The sequence below is a fragment of the Acomys minous genome (assembly GCF_964271855.1).
Source record: "Acomys minous genome assembly, chromosome: 1".
Classification (NCBI taxonomy): Eukaryota; Metazoa; Chordata; class Mammalia; order Rodentia; family Muridae; genus Acomys; species Acomys minous.
Genome location: NC_140483.1, coordinates 184,477,139 through 184,501,282, shown reverse-complemented (window position 1 = coordinate 184,501,282; position 24,144 = coordinate 184,477,139). Strand labels below are relative to the sequence as shown.

The 24,144-nt window shown below is 44.1% G+C and overlaps 1 protein-coding gene across 7 annotated transcripts in view; it reads right to left on the bottom strand.

Annotated features, from left to right (window-relative positions):
- Nucleotides 1-24,144, bottom strand: part of FGGY (FGGY carbohydrate kinase domain containing) — a 375,878-nt gene that overhangs the window by 105,903 nt on the left and 245,831 nt on the right. For all 7 annotated transcript variants that reach the window (XM_084784087.1, XM_084784089.1, XM_084784093.1 and 4 more), the window contains exons 10-11: nt 10,593-10,654; nt 946-1,093 (exon numbers count right to left, since the gene is read on the bottom strand). In XM_084784087.1, coding sequence (XP_084640213.1) covers nt 946-1,093; nt 10,593-10,654 — 210 coding nt within the window. The remainder of the gene's footprint in view (nt 1-945; nt 1,094-10,592; nt 10,655-24,144) is intronic.

Genomic DNA, 24,144 nt, shown 5'->3' with positions numbered 1-24,144 from the left:
GGAATGAGACTCTGAACTCCATGGCAGTGTCACACAGCTGTTTAAAGTGATCTCGGTGAGCCTAACCAGAGGCCTTGAGTTCCTGAAGCCAGCAGGCCTGATCACTGCTAACTCCGCCTCCTGAACATGAGTGACATTTGCCCACAGCCCCCACGCTCACTTCCCATTTTTCCTTTCCTTATACTCCATCCACTTCCTAGACTTGGCACTCATGGCTTCTTAGCTGGCCCCTTAGAATTAACAGCTAGAGAATTCATCTCTAGGTTTAACTTGTTTCATCCATCTCCAAGCCTGGCTCTCTATTCTTAACAGCTAGGCAGACTCCTCACAGCCGCTGGATTCTTCTGCCTGGCTTCTCAGGTGCTAGAACCTCACTCGGGTGTGAGTTTGCCCACCAGGTTCCTCTGGACGCTCCACAAGGGCTCACAATACTGAAAATAGCCTTCAAGATCTGTGAGAGCTGACTCGATCCCCCAATTTGTTATTAATTATATTTTTAAATAAGTTAAATCTGAAATCCTGAAATTTTGCTATGGGTTCTGAATAGTTTTGGCTCATACACAGGCTAGCCAATATGAGCTATGGCAAGTGGGACCATGGGTGGTGATAATTACCACTGAGGTACCGGGTGCCCTGGAGACCCAGAGGGGAAACATGACTACAAATCAATGTAAACGTAGAAATGACACAGGCAGGACTTTCGGCCACACCAGGGCAGGAAATCCTATTTCGAATGCGCTCTGAGTTGGCTTGGAAACTAGGAGGTTAACAGATCCTCCCTGAGAGCTGCAGCAACCTGACTGTAGCTAGGCAGCTGAGGAAAGCCAGCGCTCCTTGGCCTGTTCTTAGTTGTTCCCACTTTCCCTTCTCTTTCCTTTGTTTCTCCCAAACTTTGCAACCCTTTGGCTGGCCTTCACCTTTGTACATGGACTGGCTTTCACTTACCATGCCCTTCAGAGTCAGATCTGCTAAGGGAGACCGGTTGCCATGGAAATCTGGCCAAACATGTAAATCAACAGTGAGGAAACCCACAGGCTGAGCCTTCTTAATCAGATCCAGGTGACTGTTCAAGTATGCATACATACTCTGGCATCTGAAAGAGAAGGGGATTTTGATTTTAAAAGGGATAGGGCTTAAGAGCGAGTTATTCTGCAGAAAGAAACCATCTGCACTTCCATATCAGACCCAGGGAAACAAATGGGCTCCAAAGAGCTTCAGCAAAGCAGCTGCTCTTGTATGAAACCAGCCCGTGCACGCTCACAGCATACTGTCCTCACCACACTAAAGCAGCGCGCCCTGCACGCTCACACCATACTGTCCTCACCACACTAAGGCAGCGCGCCCTGCACACTCACACCGTACTGTCCTGTCCTCACCACACTAAGGCAGCGCGCCCTGCACGCTCACACCATACCGTCCTCACCACACTAAGGCAGCGCGCCCTGCACGCTCACACCATACCGTCCTCACCACACTAAGGCAGCGCGCCCTGCACGCTCACACCATACCGTCCTCACCACACTAAGGCAGCGCGCCCTGCACGCTCACAGCATACCGTCCTCACCACACTAAAGCAGCGCGCCCTTCACGCTCACACCATACTGTCCTCACCACACTAAGGCAGCGCGCCCTGCACGCTAACACCATACCGCCCTCACCACACTAAGGCAGCGCGCCCTGCACGCTCACACCATACCGTCCTCACCACACTAAGGCAGCGCGCCCTGCACGCTCACACCATACCGTCCTCACCACACTAAGGCAGCGCGCCCTTCACGCTCACACCATACTGTCCTCACCACACTAAGGCAGCGCGCCCTTCACGCTCACACCATACCGTCCTCACCACACTAAGGCAGCGCGCCCTGCACGCTCACACCATACCGTCCTCACCACACTAAGGCAGCGCGCCCTGCACGCTCACACCATACCGTCCTCACCACACTAAGGCAGCGCGCCCTGCACGCTCACACCATACTGTCCTCACCACACTAAGGCAGCGCGCCCTGCACACTCACACCGTACTGTCCTGTCCTCACCACACTAAGGCAGCGCACCCTTCACGCTCACACCATACTGTCCTCACCACACTAAGGCAGCGCGCCCTGCACACTCACACCGTACTGTCCTGTCCTCACTACACTAAGGCAGCGCGCCCTGCAGAAAGGCGTGGAGTCAGGAGCCGGGTCAGACACTGGCTTCACTCCTGGTAGGTGTGTGAGCATGAGACAGTTATCCAGGCTCTGGCACTGTCCTCCTTTCATCTGTAAAAACATCTCACAATCCTCGTCCAACTTACCTCATAGGGTTATTATGAAGATCAAAGACCATGTATGTGAGCACGCAGCATTCTGTAAACTGTAGTATAATATGGTACATATGCAAACGATTTGTTAAAAATCTGTCTTCCTAATTATAAAAATGATGAAATGACAGAAAGAGATAAATATATGCTCCTGGATTCAATAAATGAGTGTCATGCACACGCAGTTAGGATCAAGAATTGGACATATGTTCTCAAACCATGGCCTTGAAATGCTGTTGTGTAGGCTTTGCCCCATTTTAAGCTTTAGTTGATTGATGTGTGAAGTGGCAGAGTTGGTGTAACGCCCCTGGTCACCGATATCCTTCAAAAGATGATGGGCTTGGGAGTGGAGACAGTGCTAATTTCAGATATTTGTCTCTGTCCTGACTATGTAGCATGGTTTAGCCTCTCTGAACTATTTCCCCATTCATAATGTCGTATAACAATATTTCACCAGGGGGGCTGGAGAGATAGCTCAGAGGTTAAGAACATTGCCTGTTCTTCCGAAGGTCCTAAGTTCAATTCCCAGTAACCACATGGTGCTGATCACAACCATCTATAATGAATTCTGGTGCCCTCTTCTAGCATCCAGACAAAATACTGTATACTTGATAAATAAATAAATTTTAAAAATATGTCACCAGATTAAGTCTTAGTGCATGACACAAAGACCATAGTCCATTTGCTAGGCATCTCTGGAAAATGCTGCCTTCCAATGTTCTGAACCAATGACCTCAAGGATGGGCCAAAGGGCACCCTCCCTCCCACTTTTGTGATGTCCTTGGGACGACAGCTTTAAAGGTTAAAAACACCATAGAGATGAAGCATTGGGGTGCCCAAGGGAGATTAGCATCTAGGCTACCCCTGCCAATATTTCTGATTTGCATTTTTAAAATGCCTTAGAAGAAGAAGTGATTTCTAGCTCATGTTTTGCAATGCTGAGTATCCCCATGGATACCATGAAGTTTCTGTAGGTTTCTAGAGGAAACATAAAAATAGTTTCAAATTCTCTCTTCCTCCCTATCAGTGAAAAACTCCTTTTTTTTTTTGAGTGCTGGGGGCCAAACCCAGGGTCTTGTGAACGCTAACTAACGCTTTACCACTGAGCTATAAACCCAGAGCCCTGTGAATACTAATCAAACGCTGAGCTATAAACCCAGGTCCAGAGAGGGACATTCTTTTCATAAGTAAAGATTTCACATGGAATGCCAATGCAGAAAATGCAGAAACCCAAAACAGCTTGATGTGTACACACATGAACACACAAATGGATGGATGTCTGTTTGTAACAACAACAGAGCAAAGAAGGTACTACCCAGTGTGAGCACTTTACTGTACCCTCTTGGCATCTGCAGCCTATATCTTTAGTTCTTGCAGGAGAAATACAGTATTAATAGCACAATGCTCAATCATGACTTCTGGGGCATGCACCAAGCTTCCACTGTGGTCCAGGGAGGCTGGCCCACTGTAGTCCAGGGAGGCTGCATCACTGTGGTCCAGGGAGGCTGTATCACTGCGGTCCAGGGAGGCTGTATCACTGAGGTCCAGGGAGGATGGGTCACTGAGGTCCTTTACAGGGGTATGCCATGGCAGGATAATGGGGCAAAGTGCACACGAAACCCTTCTGTGTGACTGACGATGAAGCCATACACTTCCTGTACGTATCCCAGGTCAGATACTTCAAGTCACCCTCCCCTCCACCCACTCTGTTATACAATGTTCTTTTTCAGTCTTAGGAAACGAACCTCTGAGGCATCTACAGAAGGGAAGGATAGAACGTACACATCCTATCACATCCTAGCTTTCTACCCCCTCATCTGGACCAAGAGGAACCATATTTATGAGCGAATCCTCACGAGCCTTCTCATCAGAAGCCAAGAGTCTATATTATTCCTGGCCACTCTCTCTTTTAGGAAGAGCATCAGTGCTCCCAGAGTATAGAATACTGTTTGTTTTTTTTTAATTTTAAAGAAGTGAATGCCCATAAATCTCCTCATTTGCCTTTCAAGGAACCTCAGAGTGGGCGTCTGGCTTCAGACATCTGGGTCAATAGGAATCTATATGCCTAATTACTATTGATTCATCATTGTCCCATTTACTGAGGGTCTCTGCAAACAGTGAGATTCATTTAGCTTCCTCATACATGGCCACTCATGCAGTAATGAGATCCCTGGGGGATGGGGCAGGAGCTCAGCCCTCTGGCTCCGAACCTTGCAGCTGCATGCTTCGTCTTTGAGCTCAGCCCTTCCCCTACATGCTTTTCCAATTATACCTTACCATGTGTGCTATCTGAGTATATCATTCAAAATGAAGTGCACTTGGAAGGCATTAAAATAACTAATGCACATCATTGTCCACATAATTTTAACCTTGCATGACGCTGCTTTTAGTTTCGACTTTGTTTCATTTTGTGTGTTTTTATCAATTCCTTCTCAGATGGCAGTCTGCTCTCTTCTAAGCAGAGTAACTGCAATCCCAGTTGGACTGTCCTCCCTCCCACTCATGAATGCCAGGCTCACATATCCTGTCTCAGAGGGAGTCCCGCTGAGGCTGACACAGAACATATAGTCTCAACAATCCTAACGTCGCTTCCTTGGTGAGCAGGTACACGAAAACTTGCCGAGCCCAGGCTGCTCTTTTGCAAGGGGACTCAGCAGTCTCTGCCTCGCAGAGTGCTCAGAAGATTCCATGCGGGGCCTGAGCACTATGGAGTGACAGGCCACTAGCAAGCAGTTCATCTCTTTAGCCATTGCGGCATTTTAGCCTCAAATGCAGGCAGTGCCCTGTGTCACTGTTCTCTCTCTTACCCCAGCTCAATTCACTCTCAAGGCTCACAGGCTGCCCTGCACCGTCCCTCTTCCTTCAGGCTGCAGGAGGATCTATTGTTCTGACTTTTCTAACCCCGTCTCCAGCTCAATCTGGTCTTCTGGTAGTCCCTTACCTATGTGGTCTTCCTGAGACCTGCCTTGGGCACCTTCCCACTCTATTTATTCATTCCCATCCCTGCTTTTCCTCTATTCCCCCAGGTATCCTTTAGTGCTGATGTTGTCCTAACATACATCCTCATCCACCTGACCCAGTGCAGCCATCACCTCAGAACCACCCTTACTGTCATCTCAAAGCCTTTCCTGAGCCCTTACTGTTCGCGCTCCCACAGCCACTTGTGCTGAACGCTGCCTTCTTCAGTGCATCCTTCCGTGAGGACAGTGGGTGTGAGCTCAGTATCCCCAAGAATCCTCCTCAGCCTTGCCTTGATGTCTATTCGTTTCCTTGTTTCTCCATTTAGTTTCTTCCTTGATGATCTGTCTACTGGGGTGTTGAAGTCTCCCACTATTAATGTGTGGGGCTTGATGTGCGACTTAAGCTCCAGTAACATTTCTTTTATGAATGTGGGTGCTGCTGCACTTGGGGCATAGATGTTCAGAACTGAGACGTCATCTTGGTGCATTTTTCCTTTGATGAGGATGAAGTGACCACACCCATCTCTTTTGATTGACACCAGATACTAGATACTAGAAGGGCTGCTCCAGCTTCCTTCTTGGGTCTGTTTGCTTGGAATAGAGTTTTCCAACCCTTTACTCTGAGGTAATGTCTATCTCTGTTGCTGAGAGAGTTTTGAGTGACTGTTCAGGTAGCAAACTGTCTCCATCATCTTCTCATTTGGAAAGCTACTAACCTGCACTCCCTGTAGACTCAGGTAATCAATTTTATTCCTTCTTAAATCTCTGATGGGGTTTAAGATCAGATAGTTTAGTTTTACAATTCAGCTTAGTTGTTTAGGGGTTAAAATGTTTTTAGGTCTAGATAGAGGTTTTAAGTTGATAATGATGAGATATGATAGATATTAATTTACATTCAGAATTTTAGATGAACCAAGATTGGAAAGATGTTGGCTGTGAAATACAAATAGGCAAAACAATAAGAATGTAACGTTTATATAATTGCTGATTATATCCTGGTTCTTCTTGCTGTAGGTAGTTTATCATATATATGTGTAATAATGTAAATATATGTGTAAAAAATAAAAATATTTAATAAAAACCAAAAACAAAACATAAAAGAATCCTCATCAGTGGACTTTTTAAACCATATCAAGACATGTCACACCAGATAAAGAGAAAACCTGAAGAAATTGATTCTCAGTGGGACTATGGGCTCGAGGGACCAATGTGATCAAGAAAACTGAATTTTCCTAAATGAAATTCCAGAAAAGCCAAGGAAAGTAGTTAGAAAGACAGACAGGTTGAGAAAACAAAACAAAACAAAACAAAAAAAAAACAAACAGAGAGCAGAACAAAGCCAGTCCTGAAGGACCTTCATGCAGTGGGCTCAGTGAGATGCCCATTCCTCAACATGACCTCTGCCACAGGCAGTGCAAACAGACCGACACTCTCTTCAGTCTCCCTAGTCAACTGTGAGTTTCCTGAGAACACCCAAGGGCCTTACTTTCTTAAACTGCCTTTGCTCGGGTACTCCTTATGAATGCCCTAGTCAGTTTGCCAGAGAGCAGCCAGGGCAATCTCTTTAAAAGACAAATATCCATCCCATGTCTCCTCTGCCTAAAAGTGCAAACCCCGGGGCTAGAATGAGGCTCAGTGGTAGACCAGATACATAGCTTGGGTTCTCAAGTTCTAGCACCCCAAGATCAAAACAAAAAATAAAACTGTGAATAAAACCCAGTGTCCTTTCACTGATCTAGGCTGACTGGCACAGTGTGCGGCCACTGGTCACCTCCATCGTGCACCCGACACCCTCCCTCACCCTGGCGTCCAGCTGCATAGGCCTTTAGTGTTTTCTGAGCCCACCAAGCTGCCTGCTGCAGGAGACCTTAAGGCCTGCTAGTCGTTCCACTTGGAGGGACCCTTCTCACAGCACCATGGCATTTTCTGTCCCTCCCTTCAAGGCCCTGCTCCAGAATCATCACTGAGAGACAGTGTCTCCTGCTGCCCCAGGAGCCTTTGCTTTATATTTCTTGAGTTACAATTCTTTCCATTCAGAATTTATCAATTTCAGAAGATGTACATATGTTTGTGCATGTTATACTATATGTAAGTGCACATGTGCATATATACCTAACTGCTATAAAAGCAAGGTTTTTGCTTGTTTCTTCTCTCATCTATCATAAATGTTTATATATTAAACCCTACAGATGTAACCTGGGCTCAGGTGCCAGCTTTGATTATCACGCCAACGTCATCTACTCAATGACCCGCTGTCACCAGAACTTCATTCTGAGACGTTTAAAATTTTTAAGATTTGTTTCTCTAGGAATCAAGACAAAGAGGAAAAAGAGCCAAAGCTGCAATCAATGGTAAGCAGTCTCCGTCTGAGGGGTGAAATACCCCCAAGGTTGCCTGGCACATGTAGGAACACATCCACATTGTTTACTGAATTTATAAGCTCTCAGGACATTTGTATTCTGAGATGGGGCCTAGAGGGATTATGGAAGATCAAGAGGATCTGTGTATCTTATATTTGTTTATCCGTACTTGTTCCCGGAGTTTCAAACAGGATTTGCTGAAGCTAAGCTATGAGGGGACATGATCCGCTTCAGTGTCATCAGAAGATCCTGAAGTCACAGCAAGGAGGCCTATGGAGTTTCCACTCTGGTGATTTTTTTTTTTAAACAGAGTTCTGTGCCTTTCGTTGTAAGACCAGAAGTATGGGAATATTGGACCAAATAGATCTGCTTTGATAAGATGAAAGTAACAGGACAGTGGAAGAGAAGTACTTTTATTCAATAAATATGTATGAGAGTCACCAAAACACAGAGCGAGATGAAGTCAGGAGCATGGTTGGGATTACATCGGAAGAGATGGCAAAGCGGAAAAACACTGCCAGAGAGCCAGCTGTGATGAACAAGAATGTTGCTGGAAGAGAAAAAAAAGTCCATGACTGTGGAAAGGAGAAGACTCAGAAACAGAAGAAACATGGATAGACAGACAACATCTTGGAGTGTAAGGGACAGGTACCACAAAGGGAGACGGAGAGATCCCTGAGGCCACATGCCGCGGAGAATGTGAGGACTGAGTCTGTAAAGGGTCTTGGGGATTTAGCAGAGCGGAAGTCACTGAGAACCATTAACGTCAAAACGTTTCAGGGAGTTGAATGTGGCAGCATTCAAAGTAGAATAGGCAACAGAGGAGAAGAAAATGATTAAACAAAGAACAAGGGTGCGGGCAAAGGGAAGGAAGGACCCAGCAGCCGCTGGCCGCCGCACGGCTGTCAGGGTTGAGGTCTGACTCTAGGCTGAATTCTAGAAGTTCTGCTTCTACCCTACTCGCTGAGTCTCAGGCTCTGGGCGTGCACGCTAATCACATTTCCCCATTTTCTAGTTACAGCATAAACTGAAATGGCATTCTACATTCTGTAGAAGAATGTTCCAGATGCTGCTTCATTGCAAGATGTAATTATTCTTTAAGTTCCTGTGAGCATTAAATGTTTACATAGCGACATCCCCAAAGTCCATGTCAATCTTGCAGCACCTGTCAGTGAATTAAGCAGGTCAGTACTGTTGTGGTTTTATGAGATCATGAGGGGGCACAGAAGACACGTGTGCTGGAACTGACCTAAGAACCAACATCTGTAATCCCAGGCTTAGGGTTCTTGCAATCCCACACGCCAGTCATGAGAAAGCAGGCAGGCTACTGAAGCCTGGCCTCAGGGAATGACTGCCACTGCACTTCTTTCTCTTTTCATCAGTGAGGAAAAGGTACAGCTGTCGTCATAAGTCAGTTTTAAACCCTTGCTGCCAGACGGTGATAGCTCTTGCCTTGAATCCCATCACTTGTGAGGCAGAAGCAGGAGAATCTCTGTGAGTTCAAGGCCAGCCTGGTCCTCAGAGCAAGTTCCAGGACAGCACGGCTGTTACACGGAAAAACCCTGTCTTAAAAAAAAATGCTCTTGCCTGCTTTATCACCTCCCTATACTCAAAATAGGTTCTCTCAGAGTCTGAGGCTAATCACCCAATCCTATCCCATAATAATGCACACCATAGTTGGTATTTGAATCCACATCTGAACTCCAAATTTGGTGCTGTTTTTTCCCCCTAGGGGTCAGTTAATGGTTTATGAATGCTGGACTATTGGAGTCCTTCACAAATGTGATGAAAGTTATGACCTCTAAATTATAGGAAGTTGTGCACAACATTTGTATCGTCAGCAAAACCTGGGACACGATTCCAAAGGCTCACCGCTGATATGAAGTTAGAAATTCTTGTTCCAGGTAATACCATGCCTAAGCCTAAGCCTAAGCCAATGAAAGTACCAGCTGATGAGGGTTGCTCTGGCTCCCAGGGGAAGGCTTGGTGACACAACCTCCTTTTCTATAACCTGAGAGCACAATGTTGAGATTGTAGCACAACATGTATTGCACTTCAGTAGTATAGGTAGGCTCTTCCCTTGTAATAGAGAAAGCCTAGTTTTACTATTTATATTTCGTTTTGCCCATTCTACCACAAGTACACAGCCTGCTCTCTGTTTCCCTCCCTGCCTGCCTGCCTGCCTGTCTGTCTATTATCTATTATCTATCTATCTATCTATCTATCTATCTATCTATCTATCTATCTATTATCTATCTATCTATCTATCTATCTATCTATCTATCTATTATCTATTATCTATCATCTACCATCTGTGTAGCTAATCAGCCATCTGTCACCCATTTTTCTTCTAAGCATGTCATGGGCTATGAGGCCTCCCCGTGTTTCTGTAAGAGTTATATATAAAAACATATCCAGAGGTGTTCTATTTTCTATCCTGTTCCCAATCCCATTTTTTTTAACATCCCCTTTCTACCCATCCTCTATGAGAAATCAATCTTTATAACTTACTTCTCCCATAGTTCCTTTGCACAAATGGGTAGGCACATATCGATTTTCTTGCAAGCCCATGCACTCAGCTTTTCTCCGTATACCTCAGAAGCTATTGAATATTAGTTACTATTCTTACTTTCACAAATGAAGTTGGAGAAGGAGTGACTTGCGCAAAGCTACAGAGGAGTCAAGCTGGGCTATGCACCCAGAGAACTATGACCCAAACCCACGCTGGCCATCTCCACCACGGCTGCTCATCCACAATCTCTGTGTGGGAGTAGTTTCTCTGATTTTTCTTAGACCGTGCTAAAACAAACATAACAAATGTATCTCCTAAACCATCCGGATGATCATCTTAAGTCCTGTCAAACATTTGCATTGTTCATAAGCTCTGAAAATCATACAACTTGTGAAAATGAATGTCACCCATACGTATAGACAGAAAAGCCACAGAGGAACTGTTGGAGGAGTTACCTGGCTGTGGCCTTGGCTTGTAGTTCAGGAAAGGCAGGGTGGCCTTGAACCACATGGTCTATCTAAAAAACACAATAGAGGTGAGTCAATTTTATAGTGTCTTTATCCTTAAGACACAGGCGGCCAGAGAGACAGTCTCCCTGCCCCCCGCCCCCCACCCCACTCTGCTTTGTTCAACTCTTTGTCCATAGAGAATCTAAGACAAAAAAAAAATGACATTAGTATGAACATATCAATTCTATCAGAAATGTAGTAGCTTTTTTAGTGTAAGGCCCTTTGATTAATTATACAGAATTTAGAAGGAAGAGCAGCAGCAGATGCTACTCTTAAGGTTGAGGTGGTACTAGTAGGCAGCACTGGCCCCAGGAAGCAGATTGGGAAAGGATGGGGTCTTGGGTGCTGAAAGGACTAACTAACTGTGTCTGGGTCACTTCATTTCTCCCTGCCACTTGTAAGCAGCTGAGAGCCTGCTGTGCCCTACTAATGCAGCCTTTGACACAGGGAAAGAGTGAGAGTACGATGGCCAAGTCCCAGCTAAGCACAGCTGAGGTGTCCCAGACCTGCCAAGAGGCCCCACCCCCACCCCAAACTCAACTATTGTCACAGGGGAAAGCAGGAATGTCTGAACTGTACAGATCTTATCTGGACTACTATGTCTAGGATTTAATTCCTAATCCCCTTGGTGGCTCTAAACAAAACATGTAATATGCCTGGGAACACCAGTGCTTCTCAATACTTTCCCTGCCTGCTAACTAATCTGTATATTTCTGAATGTTTACTTCAGCCTCCTAGGCTAAAAAAAACACCATTTGGAAGGAATTATTTTCATTCAGTCTTGAGCAGACTATTTTGGCCCCATGAAAACTGGCTGATGGTTTTTCTTAAAAACCAGGGTTAGGAAAAAAGGAAGCACATTTATTTCAGAGACACAGAGACCAGGTTCCGGTTCGGCTCCGCACCATCTTTGTGACTTTGAAACAATCACTTAAGTACCTCTGAAGCCCAATATTCTCCTTTATCTCAGCTTTGTTTTAAACAGGATTCCTAGAATGAAAAGTGTGTTTGCTATAACGCTAACAAAAATATCAATACCACCTAACACTGATCAAATCATTTACCTACATCAACACCAACCTAAGAGTCACAAACACATTATTTCATCTACTGATCACAGATCTCCAAGAAGATGCTGGTTTCTGTTAAATAGATGAGGAAACTGGGGCTCAATGGCTGAAATTATGTAAATAACATCTCAGGCCACGGGGCCACACTGCGGTCTCAAACTGTGGTGTGCAACATCTAAACTTCTTATCAGTAACTGCTATGCCATATGGCGTCATAAATGTCTAGGTTGACTGTAAGTTGGAGAATCCCACTGGGAGTAATTCTATGGAAATGTTTCAAAATAATACCAAAACTCACTGGTCATTAAAAAGAAAAACCATGCAGTTTTGCAGTACGTACTTCCTCTAGGTCCACCTTTGGGTCCTAGAGACTCAGGGGGGAAAAATCACGATTCCTTGAGAGAAGTGGAGTGAAGCTATTAGCATATTAACAGATAAGACAAAGCTCTGCATTTGATGCTAATTTTTATGGAAATCACATTAGAAGTCATAAAACAAACATTTAAACAAACTTTCAGAAAGACATGGAAGTTCTTTTATGAACACAGTTATTTAGTGTTTACAGAACATTAAGCCTACTAGGCAATGTGCTTAGGTTTTGAGGACAGTGACATGTATACACAGCACACAGCAAACTATAGAAGCCTAAAGTAGGAATCCAGTCCTTTTGGTAATTACTAAAGAGGCATGAGGATGGAAAGACACAGGATGGAAAAAGAAAGGCGGCTGGGTAGCCCACATAGCACAGAAGGATCTGTGAAGATGGGTGAATGCCAGCATATGTTCACGCAGCGTTACGCCGTTCTTGGCATTACTTACCACATTTTATATTTTAATCTGATTGTTCCAGGCACACCTGGCCAGAGGGTAAGTATATACAAATTAGAGATAAAATAAATAATCATAAATTTGAATGAATAAGAATTGTAGTGAGAATTTTGGTTTCTTTAAAAAGCACAGAAATATTATAAGGACATGTTTTCATTTTAACCCCAGGTGTGGACATATGGGGCTGCTCCGCAATAGATGACTATGATTTGCCTTGTGCTCTAGTTGGGGAATGATTTTGCCAGCTGCAGATAGTTTTTTCAATTGTGTGACATTTGGAATTCTGGGAACTTTTCAGAGGATATATAAATGCTAGGGCCTCAGGAGGCAGGATGGGTTGGTGTTGGTCGCGGTTTGTTAAGTGTGCATGTGCAAAGAAGAAACAACAAAAAGAAATTAGATATCCTGTCAGTGAAGATTAAACTTGCCCCAAGCAGCTTGATGCCCCTAACCATCAGGACATCGTCTATGGATGATGCCCCTAAGCATCAGGACATCGTCTATGGATGATGCTATTAACCATCAGGACACAGTCTATGGATGATGCCCCTAACCATCAGGACACAGTCTATGGATGATGTCCCTAACCATCAGGACTTAGTCTATGGATGATGCCCCTAACCATCAGGACGTAGTCTATGGATGATGTACCTAACCATCAGGACATCGTCTATGGATGATGTACCTAACCATCAGGACATCGTCTATGGATGATGTACCTAACCATCAGGACATCGTCTATGGATGATGCCCCTAACCATCAGGACGTAGTCTATGGATGATGTACCTAACCATCAGGACATCGTCTATGGATGATGTCCCTAACCATCAGGACATCGTCTATGGATGATGCCCCTAACCATCAGGACATCGTCTATGGATGATGCCCCTAACCATCAGGACATCGTCTATGGATGATGTACCTAACCATCAGGACATCGTCTATGGATGATGCCCCTAACCATCAGGACATTGTCTATGGATGATGTACCTAACCATCAGGACGTAGTCTATGGATGATGCCCCTAACCATCAGGACATCGTCTATGGATGATGTACCTAACCATCAGGACGTAGTCTATGGATGATGCCCCTAACCATCAGGAGGTAGTCTATGGATGATGTACCTAACCATCAGGACATCGTCTATGGATGATGCCCCTAACCATCAGGACGTAGTCTATGGATGATGCCCCTAACCATCAGGACGTAGTCTATGGATGATGCCCCTAACCATCAGGACGTAGTCTATGGATGATGTACCTAACCATCAGGACATCGTCTATGGATGATGTCCCTAACCATCAGGACGTAGTCTATGGATGATGTCCCTAACCATCAGGACGTAGTCTATGGATGATGCCCCTAAGCATCAGGACATCGTCTATGGATGATGCTATTAACCATCAGGACACAGTCTATGGATGATGCCCCTAACCATCAGGACGTAGTCTATGGATGATGCCCCTAACCATCAGGACACAGTCTATGGATGATGTCCCTAACCATCAGGACGTAGTCTATGGATGATGCCCCTAACCATCAGGACATCGTCTATGGATGATGTACCTAACCATCAGGACGTAGTCTATGGATGATGCCCCTAACCATCAGGACGTAGTCTATGGATGATGTACCTAACCATCAGGACATCGTCTATGGATGATGTACCTAACCATCAGGACGTAGTCTATGGATGATGCCCCTAACCATCAGGACGTAGTCTATGGATGATGTACCTAACCATCAGGACATCGTCTATGGATGATGCCCCTAACCATCAGGACGTAGTCTATAGATGATGCCCCTAACCATCAGGACACAGTCTATGGATGATGTACCTAACCATCAGGACGTAGTCTATGGATGATGCCCCTAACCATCAGGACGTAGTCTATGGATGATGCCCCTAACCATCAGGACATAGTCTATGGATGATGCCCCTAACCATCAGGATGCAGCCTACGGATAACACTGCTCCTTTTCCAACCCCTGACTTTATTCAGGGATCTTTTTCCTTTCCTGTCTACCATTTTTTCCTCTCGTATCTGGTGTTTGGGGTTTGGAAGGGAAGAAGAAAAGGTACGGAGAAGGGTGAAAGAAAGAAGAATCCAAGCAGGTATGGTGGCACACACCTGTAATCCCAGGACTCAGGGATGCAGAGGCAAGTGGATCTCTGTGAGTTCAAGCCCAGCCTGGGAAGGAAGGAAGGAAGGAGGGAAAGAAAGAAGGAAGGGAAAGAAATGAAGGAAGGAAAGAAAGGAGGAAGGAAGGAAGGAAAGAAGGAAGGAGGGAAGGAGGGAAAGGGAAGGAAGGAAAGACAGACAGAAAAGAAAGGAAGAACCTATAAAGTAGTTAAGACTGGCTACAAAGGATGGCAGGGAAAACCAATGGGTCCCTGAGAGCATTTGACGGAGAAACATAAAAAAATAGAAAACATGTTAACCTCTTTGTCAGTTTACAGAGCACTCATTCCAACAGCTCAGCAGTCTGCTCACAGGAGCAACCTTACAACTTGTGTCACATTCTCTATGCGTGTAGCACACATAGACAAGGATGTGTTTTCCTACCGGCAATGATTCAGGGAATTAATCAGACTTCAATAGTGGCCATTTTTGCCACACAGTTGCCTCAGAAGCACACCGGCAGTCTATCTCTGGGTCTTACTTCTGTGGCCATCTCCTCAGCTTTCTGTTCTAAAAGAGGCTGCTGAAGTGTGGCAGAAGGCTCTGCCCTGTCAGGATGGGGGGATAAGGTCTTCTTCCTGCTGGTTTCCAGATGTTGTTCAAGACAGAAAAGCCATCTTGCAATAAATACTCAGCTTTAGGTCCCTTTCTTATATATTTAGAATCTGCAAAAATGGCACTGTGACACAGGACAATGCAGAGACCATAGCTGGCCAGCACATGGTTCCCTGTGGTGATAGACTTCACTTGGTATGTATTATGCTTTGAAAAAAAAATGTAGCAATATTTTAAAATGGAGCATTGCCTTAGTGTACACATTTTGGCTTGTAAAACGCTAGACTCCCCCACCCCCACCCCTTGTTGCCATGGTGAGACTGGGTGAATTCACAGGAAGAACAACTCTCCACAGAGAGCTGCCCTCGCTGGCCCCCCATTCCCAACAGCAGACACAAGACCTGTCAATTCTCGTCACCACAGAACTCATAATTTATTTTCAAGACACTTTTCCCTGTGCCCACCTCTGCCAAGCGGATGAATAAAGAGCTGGATACGGGGCACAGTGAAGGCAAAAGAAATGTCCCTGTGGCACCAGAACTATCCCTTTGCTTCTCGGACAAGTTTACTCACCGATACTACCTTTCTGGCCTGCCAGGCATTTGAGTTTTGACATTTGATGTGGTGGAGGGAAAGTGCGAAGGGCAGGGAATCCTAAGACTTCAGTCTCAGGCTCTCTTAAAGCCCGACCCTAAACGAAACATTCCCTGTCTCTGATTCCCTCTCAAAAACACTTTTCATGGTAATAAGACAAATGGCCAATCATGCACAGTTATGAAGAGAAGGCATTGACTGAGACATCAGCACTGCTGACAAAGAACTCATAGCAAGTTCTGAACGTGGGAACTTGGCATCTTTTGGTCTGTGTTCAGTTGGCCAAGATAAAACTCTCTTATTTCATGACAGGTTTCATTCCTATTAAACCCAGTTCATAGTCTAATTTCTGAGGATATCTAGGACATTTTCTTGTGGGGAAAGTAAAGACATCATTAAGACTCAGAACGGTTTGTTATTTTCACAACTGTTGTCTTGTAATTTGTGTTAATAATCTACGTCATAAGTTAATGTGCCCTCGATACACTTTGTAGTTTTCAGGGATGAACCCAAGGCTTTGGCCTTGAACAAGACTACTTGTCAAGCCCTTCTCTCTCTCTCTCTCTCTCTCTCTCTCTCTCTCTCTCTCTCTCTCTCTCTCTCTTTGGTTTTTCAAGACAGTTTTTCTCTGCATAGCCTTGGTTGTCCTGAACTTGCTTTGTAGATCAGGCTGGCCTCAAACTCACAGAAATCCGCCTGCCTCTGCCTCCCAAGTGCTGGGATTAAAGGCATGTGCCACCACACTCGGCCACAGAGTCTCATTATGCAGCGTACCCTGTACTTAATGCCATGATCTTCCTGTTTGCTTCTCAAGTGTTGTGATTACAGACATGTATGATTGTGCCAGCAAATTTTCAAATTTATTTTAGATCTTTTCTTATCTTGTCTTCTTATCCAGAAGGAAAAACAACCAACCAACCAACAACAAAAAAAAACCAAGAAAACAAACAAACAAAAAAAAAATACCTTGGCTTTGCCTTCACCCAAAATTGCTTCTCCAGTGCTGTGATTACAGACATGTAAGACTTTACAATCATTTTTTTCAAATTTATTTTACACCTTTACATGTATTCTTATCCAGAAGAAAAACTAAACAGCAACAACAAAAACACCAAATGAACAAACAAACAAAAAACCCAAACACCTTAGCTTTATCCCCCACTCAAGACTCTCAAGAATATATGAATACAGGTGGCTGAAGAGGGAGGGAAAATCAACTTTGTCCAAGCATGGGTTAGCCAATTATAATTGGGATTCCTAAGCACATGCACACACAAGCAACACTAATTGGGTTGAAAAGTGTGTTTGTATGTGTGTGTGTGTGTGTGTGTGTGTGAGAGAGAGAGAGAGAGAGAGAGAGAGAGAGAGAGAGAGAAGGAAAAAGAGGAGGAGGAAGAGGAAGAGGAGGAGGAGGAGGAATGAAAGAAAACATGCTGCTGGAAGGAACTCTCCCTGGAAGATATAAAACATCACTGAAAGATAATGCTGTGTTTTATTTTTCACAATTATAATGTTAGACTTACATACAACAATTTTCATTAGTAAGTGGATAAATTCTGATTTAATTCAAAAGTAGTTAGTTCTTTCACCAACAAGCTGGAGTTTTATGTATTTTCAGTTGTTAATTAGTTCATTTATTTGTGAAACTAACATCTGATATATGGTTGTTTTGTGGTGTTTATCATTTTAAAAGCAGGATACAAACATAAATAAAAGTAATATTTCTTACAAAGGGAGGCATTATGTCAAAATTCAAATATAGTCTAGAGTGCTACTAGTTTTCACAGATTCCACCAATGTTGCCTGAACATCCCAGGCATAGTGAATAAGCACAGGGGTTTGGTGTAGCCAAGATACATGGAATTTCTTTTCTCAGTAAAATTATCTCTATAGAAAGATATAGTCCACATTGTAGGCTCTCTCTCCCAGGAAACCTGTTGGCCATGCTGGCTAGGGGATTGAGTCAGTGATTTTACTCTCCTTCTGATGTTCCAATTCCAATTCCCCAGTCTTATCCCCAGCTTTGTAGCAGGTCACCAGCTGTGGCCTCTGCTTTCTCTCTTTGCCCCCACAGGCAAGGTTCTACAGTGATCTGCTTCTGAAGCCTTCCTCCCTGTAGGGGGCTGTCTTCCCTCTCCTGCATCCCTAGGGACTCCACCGAAGCTCATGGAAGGTAGCTTTCCTCCCTCCTATGCACCCTCTCAGTAATGCCCTTATATCCCATCCCTACTCCTTTCTGTCATCTCTCAGTACCTAGAAACATCTTTTACCTGGGACCCTAAGTAGTCACAAAAGGCAGGAGTTTGAACTCTGAAGAGCTCTGTACTAGGCAATCCATACTCAGCACACTCTCTAAGAACCAGAGAGGACAAACTGAAAACAAGGACTGAAAAAAGCCTATCCAACATCAGCAACCAGAATTACATATCCCAAACCCAGATGCCTGGGCACCAGCATAAAAACACAGTAAGATCCAGGACACTATGTCTCCACTAAAGCCCAGCAAACCTAGGACATAGATCCTGAGTCATGCCATATAGATGCAGGATAAGATGGGGAGGACTTCCAAACAGCTATTGTGAATATGTTCAAGGTCCATAAAGAGGATATAAATAAATCCACTAATGAAATCTATGAAAACACAAATGAAGAGAGGGATGAAATGAAGAAAAGAGCTTATGACATAGAAGTGAAAATGGAGTAAGTAAAGAAATTCCAAACAGAAAAAACTAGATGTGACAATGGTAATTCCAAGAAACACACCTTGTATCTAGGAGAGACATCACCTCAGGTAAAAAGGGTAGAAAAAGATATCACAAGCAAATGGACCTGAGAGGCAAGCTGATGTAGCCATTCTAATATCTGAGAAGATAACCTTCCAACTAAGACTAATCAGAAGCGATATAGACGGACCTTCCGTAGAGATAAAAGGGGGAACGTGACACTAGACACCAAGGAAATCACTGAAGATGATACCTAAGTTAACACATTCAGAAGGAATGGCAGCCACCAGTTTCCAAGCAACGGGAATAGAAGATGCGAACACTATGGAAGTAGAGTAGCTCATATGTCCTAGGACTTGACTGGCTCAAGTAAGAGTAGGTATAAAATAAGTAAGCAATGGGGACAGCTGAGCAAACTGAAGGGACAGGAAGAAGATACATCAAGCATGCCACAGGCAAGGCTTTAGATGGGAAGAAGAAGAAGAAGAAGAAGAAGAAGAAGAAGAAGAAGAAGAAGAAGAAGAAGAAGAAGAAGAAGAAGAAGAAGAAGAAGAAGAAGATCCAGAGCCTCCATTTCTGATAATGGCTGACTCATTTATCAATTCTTGTACAGAGAGCAATTATATATAGTGATTAAAGTGCATTGTGTCGAACTCTTAAGGACATACAACCTCATTGTTGCAGGAGCAGAGACACTGGAACCCAGAGGCCCCTGGCTACCCAGGCTAGCTGGAATGGTGAGCTTAAAGTTCAGGGAAAGACACTGTCTCAAAGAATGCATGATGAGGAAGCCACCCGACCTCAGCCTCTGGCCCCACACCACATACACATGTGCATATACATGCACACATTCTAAACACACACAAAAGCTTTAAAAAAAACAGGGAAAATAAATGCATGAAAGAAAACCATTTTCTATGTGTTTGTTGATTTTATAGACTTGTCCTGAGGGCGGGCCTTAGCCAATGCTATGCATAATGGTTAGCATGTTCATGAAATATGTAGTCTTCTGGGTAAGGTGAGGTCAAGGGAGTATCTTCTAGAAGAGAGAGCTATAGGAAGGGAGTCTAGCACTGTGTGTCAATGCCTACCTAGTCCAGGATGATCTCTGAATTAACAGTTAAGGCTGAGAAAATCAACATATATTTTAGAATGTACTAATCAAAAGGCAGATAAACTTTGGAGTTTAATATATAAAGTGCATGCCAAGAAAGAAAAATAACAATCCATATTCATTAGAGGAATAAAAAAACCCTAGTGTTTCTATAACATCAATCACAATGTCTACAATGTCATCAGAAATTACTGAACTTGTGCTGTGTTGGGGACAATTAGTATATAAGCAAAAAGCCATTTAATAGAAAGGCGAGATGACAATGGTGAGAATTAGAATTCAAGAGGTTGAAAGCAGGTAGCGCAATCACAATCCTATATACACAAGAAAAATAGGAAACAGGAACCTATAGGTAGGTAACAAACTATAACATGAGAATTCCAGTACTGGTCACCATAATAGCTAAAACAGACACCCAGCAGATATTCCTCACACCTGAGTGCAGATTACAGTTAAAGGAATCCTGAACTTAAAAACATAAAAGTTGGAGACAGTGAGAACACATACAAGGGAGCATGACAGTGAGAACACAGGGGGCGTGACAATGAGAACACAGGGGGCGTGACAATGAGAACACAGGGGGTGTGACAGTGAGAACACAAGGGGGCGTGACAGTGAGAACACACACAAGGGGGCATGGCAGTGAGAACACAGGGGGTGTGGCAGTGAGAACACACACAAGGGGGTGTGGTAGTGAGAACACACACAAGGGGGCATGGCAGTGAGAACACACACAAGGGGGCATGGCAGTGAGAACATACACGAGGGGGCGTGGCAGTGAGAATGCACACAAGGGGGCATGGCAGTGAGAACATACACGAGGGGGCATGGCAGTGAGAACACACACAAGGGGGTGTGGCAGTGAGAACACACACAAGGGGGTGTGGCAGTGAGAACACACACAAGGGGGCATGGCAGTGAGAATGCACACAAGGGGGCATGGCAGTGAGAACACACACAAGGGGGCATGGCAGTGAGAACATACACGAGGGGGCGTGGCAGTGAGAACACAGGGGGTGTGACAGTGAGAACACACACAAGGGCGTGTGGCAGTGAGAACACACACAAGGGGGTGTGGCAGTGAGAACACACACAAGGGGGTGTGACAGTGAGAACACACACAAGGGGGTGTGGCAGTGAGAACACACACAAGGGGGTGTGGCAGTGAGAACACAAGGGGGCATGGCAGTGAGAACACACACAAGGGGGTGTGGCGGGGACTAGGGAAGGAGAAACTGGTATACCAGATACATTCACCTGGAGCTACAATAGAAGGGAGCAAATGGAACAGAAAAGGTAAATGCAGAAGTTATTGGAAATGCAGTGAAAAATATCAACTTGCAATTCCAAGTATAAATTTAAAGAGGATCACCTCTCTGTACATCAAAATAAAACCAAAGACAAGAAAATCTTGAAGACAGAGAAACATGTTATATCACCAAAAGGAAAGACTGGTAGACATAATGAGCAACTTACAAGAAACAATAACCTCAGGATGTAAAATATTTACTTTGATGTCTATAGGAAGGAGGAAATGAATCAGTTAACCATAATTTCTATATTGAGCAGAAATACCTTGAATGTAAAGAAAATTCACTATTAAAGAGACAATGTTTTTTTGTCAGTTGGCCTGCACTATAAAACATGCCAAAGGAAGTCACTCAGTTTAAGAAGAAAAGTTACCAGACAGACACTTAAACTCTGCAAGAGAAATGGAAATTGTTATTACATAGGTAATGCAAAAAATATGTTTGCAGTTGCCAGCATTTCCTTCCAATGTGCATGACTGTTATGGAATGAACTTGTTCCCACCCAAAGCCCCAGCACTGAAGCTCGAGTCTGAGTCTCTGATGTGCTTGGGGTCATTACTGAGCTTAATCAAGATTAAACTAAGTTATGACAGGGGTTTTAGCACCAGAGCTGTCATCTGTGTAAGAAGAGGCAGAGATACCAGATGTCCGCCATATACGTAGCGTGTTTTTACCAAAACCAAAGCATGTCATATCTTGATCATAGACTTTTAGCCTGCAGAACAGGAAGAAAAGTGATGCCTGTCACTTCTGCACCCAGGCTGTTGTAATTTGTTATGGCAATCTGAGCAGAATAATGTGCCACTTAAAGCAAACAATGGAAGAACTGCTGCACTGCGGGGTTTTTATACTAGGCTGACACCATGCACAGGAAAACATGGGCATACGAAGGTGGGAGGGCTGTGCACACAGCTCTAGTGATGACAGCTGCTCATACTTTATGTACAGTAACACAAGATGTGCCCAAAACAGAAAGGGTTAGGATGCCTGTTGTAATCATTAAAGCAACCCTTTAAAATAATGCAAAAAGATGCCTACAAACCCCACAAAGCAATAGAGAGCTTAAAATGAAATTGTAAAAACTAACATATAGAGAATCAATCCGACGTAGCAGGAAGAAGAGGCAGCAAAGCAAAAATCCAAAGGTGACCACCAGAAAGAAAATAGAAGAGCCAAATGCATTCAGACCAGTCTTTCCAATAACATAAAGAATCTAAACACTCCAAATGAAACCCAGAAATTATAAGACCAGACAGAAAAGCAAATCACACTTCTGTGCTATAGGAAAACCATGCATGTTACACAGACCAGAGCAGAGGCAAAGGAGAGCTGGTGACAGTTTTGAGACCAGGTAAGGCGAAAGCCTATGCCTGGTGATATGGCTTAGTGATGCATTAGCTAGAGGGAGAGAGGAAAATTAGGAGTTATGAATTCATCCTAATTTTTTTGGTTTTAAAAATTATAAATGATAGTACCTCCTTAGTGACACAAACACAAAGAGTTTCAACTCGGGAAGGTTAGCAGCTGCTGTAGTCAGACAGGCAGTGAGCCCTGACTGCTTTTGACCGACTCCCTGACACTTAATCCTTTTTCTCCACTGACAGCAATGCCGTTCTAGAACCTTGACCTGTCTTCTTAGTATATATTTCACATCTAATCCATCAAGCCTCTCTGCCGGGTTTACTGTGAGAGCATCTCCCACGTTTGATGAGTGCTCACTGCCAGCACGGTCATCCCGGCTGACTCCCTGGGAGCTCATCTCTGGCCACTGCTCCATCCTCCCACTCCATCATCAATGCACAACAGAGCCGGCCAGGGTCAGAAGGACCCTTACAAGTCTCCAGTCACAGTAATCATGGCCTGCTCCTTCTCCGGTGCCTCTCTATTTTACTTTCTAATTCTCCATCAATGTGGTCCCCTTGCTATTTCATGAACAGCCTAAGCAAGCAACACTCTCAGGCTCCATGTACCGATGCCTCCCCTGGCCTGAAAATATTATTCCCCCATCTCCAAATAGCTAGTTGACTTTCCTTTCTCATTCTTTGTTCAAATACCACTTGACCACCTTATTTAAAATTATAAAGACGGAGCTGGTGAGATAGCTCAGCATGTGAAGACATTTGCTGACAAGTCTGACAACCTGTACTAAATCTTTGAAACCCACATGGTGGAAGGAGTAAACCTCCAAAATTTCCCCTCTGACTTCAACATGTGCACTCTGGCATACATGCCTCACCCCCATGTGCATGTGCACATATGATCACACACATGCTTGGGCATTCTCACACACAACTATAAGGAAAATAAAATAAAATTGCAAACTGTTCATCAGAACTTAAAAGCACAATGTCTACTGATTTAAAAAAAAACCCTATAACATTAAAAATGAAATGTGTTTATTTGTTTGCATAATCTATCTCCATCTGTTGGGATGTATGCTTGAGAAAGGCACAGATTAGACAGAAAAGGCTGTTGTATTTGTTTTTATTTTCTGACTCAGATCAGTACCTTAAATATCGAAGCACACAATAAATTCATTTGAAAGAGTTTAGATATAATTCAAGTGCAAGGGTTTGACGTGTGCTGTAAAAACTGCCTTAGCTGTAGTATGAGAGAGGCATCAGAGGGGAAAGATGAGAACCAATTAGGCAAAAGTGTGCAAGAGGAGGGAAGAGGGGCACTGTTTTTACAGGGATGGCCCGCTTATGGATGAAGTCATCCCACTGCACGATGGCGAAGTACTGGGACACACCAGCATCTGTTATAGATGCAATCAACCCTGATACATACATGCATATCTCACAGTCCTGCAAAACCTGGCAACCGTGTTTGCCTCAAGAAACTGTGGTATATAACAGAGCCTTAGCAAACCTGAGGCCGCATCTTTCCAAGAGGCTGCAGGTATGCTACCCATGATTTAATAAAATATCATAAATTATAGTCATTAGGTCTGTGTCCAGCTTTCTTATTTGATGACAGACTACGAGATGACTTCATTCTTGGCTGGCCTGGTGTGACAGGGCCTTGTAATCCTCGCACATGAGTGAATGAATGACCCTCATCTTGAGTCTAACTGCCTCAGAAAGCCAAGGCCACTTCAGGGTAGCTCAGAAACTGG